At 70.0% G+C, this 1,419-nt stretch overlaps 2 protein-coding genes across 2 annotated transcripts in view; one reads left to right on the top strand and one right to left on the bottom strand.

The window, feature by feature from the left end:
- LOC105308215 (ADAMTS-like protein 2) overlaps positions 1 to 1,086 on the top strand; it is a 30,099-nt gene extending 29,013 nt beyond the window's left edge. Inside the window, exons 8-9 of the mRNA XM_011384057.1 lie at positions 544 to 633; positions 941 to 1,086. Coding sequence (XP_011382359.1) covers positions 544 to 633; positions 941 to 1,086 — 236 coding nt within the window. The remainder of the gene's footprint in view (positions 1 to 543; positions 634 to 940) is intronic.
- An 80-nt stretch (positions 1,087 to 1,166) lies between these two features.
- The window catches only part of FAM163B (family with sequence similarity 163 member B), a 4,969-nt gene continuing 4,716 nt past the window's right edge, over positions 1,167 to 1,419 (bottom strand). The window contains exon 2 of the mRNA XM_011384056.1: positions 1,167 to 1,415. Within this exon, the coding sequence (XP_011382358.1) occupies positions 1,167 to 1,415 (249 nt within the window). The remainder of the gene's footprint in view (positions 1,416 to 1,419) is intronic.

Here is a 1,419-nt window from a genome sequence, read left to right as displayed (position 1 = left end):
GGCGGGTCCAGAGGCAGAGAGACCCTGGACAGGGCGGGGGTCCCGTGGGCCGGCTTCGGAGACAAGGGCCACCGCTTCTGCCTGGGCGAGGCGCCGCGTTCCCCGCAGTGGGCGCCCCCGGGCATGGGCACTTCTCCAGGGTGGCTGGCGGTCATCATTTCTCCCGCTGGACTGAGGGAGCCAAGAGCGGGGTCCTGGGGAGACCCCAGCTGCTGGGAGCTAGTGGAGAGGGGCTCGGTTGAAGTCTCCACGCAGGGCAGGGCAGGGCAGGGCTGCCGGGGCCTCGCTCGTGGCTCCTCTTGAGAAGTAGCCGGCAGCGGAGTGGCCGGGCCGTCTCCCCCGGGGACTAGAGCCTGACCGGCTCCCGGAGGCTGAGGCCCAGATGGGAGGGCCCGTCCCAGGTCTTGCGGGTCTGTTAGCCCTGGGTCCACAGCCCCGTGCACCCTACGACATGAGGACCGAGGGACGGGCTGTGCACATCAGTGTGGGCTCTCCCGCAGCGAGTGGCTGGCACACGGCCAGTCGAGGCCGTGCATCCCCTAGGCCTGGCCGTCTCTGAAGTCGCCTTCTACGGGGCTCTGCAGGGAAGCCAGCTCAACCTGGCTCTCAGCCGCCTGGCACTTGAAGCCAGAGGTGTGTGGAGTGGGGAGGGAGACACAGGGCCCCCTGGTTGGGGGCTGGAGGGACAGAACAGCTGGTCCAAAGTCCCAGGGAGGGCTCGCTGCAGGGCCAGCATCGTGCTGACCACCCCTTCCTTGAGCAGGGAGGGAGTGACGTGGCTGGGCCATGTGCCCGAGATGGCCAAGTAGCTAGGGCTCTGATGGAAGCCACTTCCCGTGACACCTGCACTAGCGCGGGTGTCGGGAGCCCGGCCTCGCTCTCCCGCCCTCGCCTGGATGTGTGGCTCACTTCTGCTGCATGGTCCCTGCCTCCTTGCCAGTCCTGGCGACCCCTAACCCCGGCTGCACCTGCGTTCACTGGGCCTTATCCCTGCAGTGGGCCCCAGAGCTCCCCTTGGACAGGCCCAAGGCCCCCCAAGCCTGGGGCCCCACCCCGATGGCAGGGCTGCGAGGACGGCTGGGCTGAGCTGGGGCCTGGGCCTGGGGCATGGCCGCTGTGCCCTCCATGGCCTCAGGACCTGCGGGCAGGTGGGCGGGCGCGGCTGTTCAGACGTCGGTGCTGATGCTGCGGCTCCGGGAGAAGGCCTCCCGCATGGCTGACAGGCGGTTGGGGTTGAGCGCCTGCAGGCCCCCGAAGGTCCCGGGCGGCAGCTCCAGGTCGTCCTGGCCGAGGCTCTGGTAGGCCACGCGCTGCCCGCCGTTGTGCATGCTGCCCTCCTCCGGCTCCTGCAGGAAGAAGGCGGGCGGCTCGTGGTGGGAGCAGCTGCGGCAGAGGGCGCGGGCCTGCGGGGACTTCTGG

The sequence above is a fragment of the Pteropus vampyrus genome, unplaced genomic scaffold (assembly GCF_000151845.1).
Source record: "Pteropus vampyrus isolate Shadow unplaced genomic scaffold, Pvam_2.0 Scaffold558, whole genome shotgun sequence".
In the NCBI taxonomy this organism is placed as follows: domain Eukaryota; kingdom Metazoa; phylum Chordata; class Mammalia; order Chiroptera; family Pteropodidae; genus Pteropus; species Pteropus vampyrus.
This window is presented reverse-complemented; position numbering and strand designations above follow the sequence as displayed.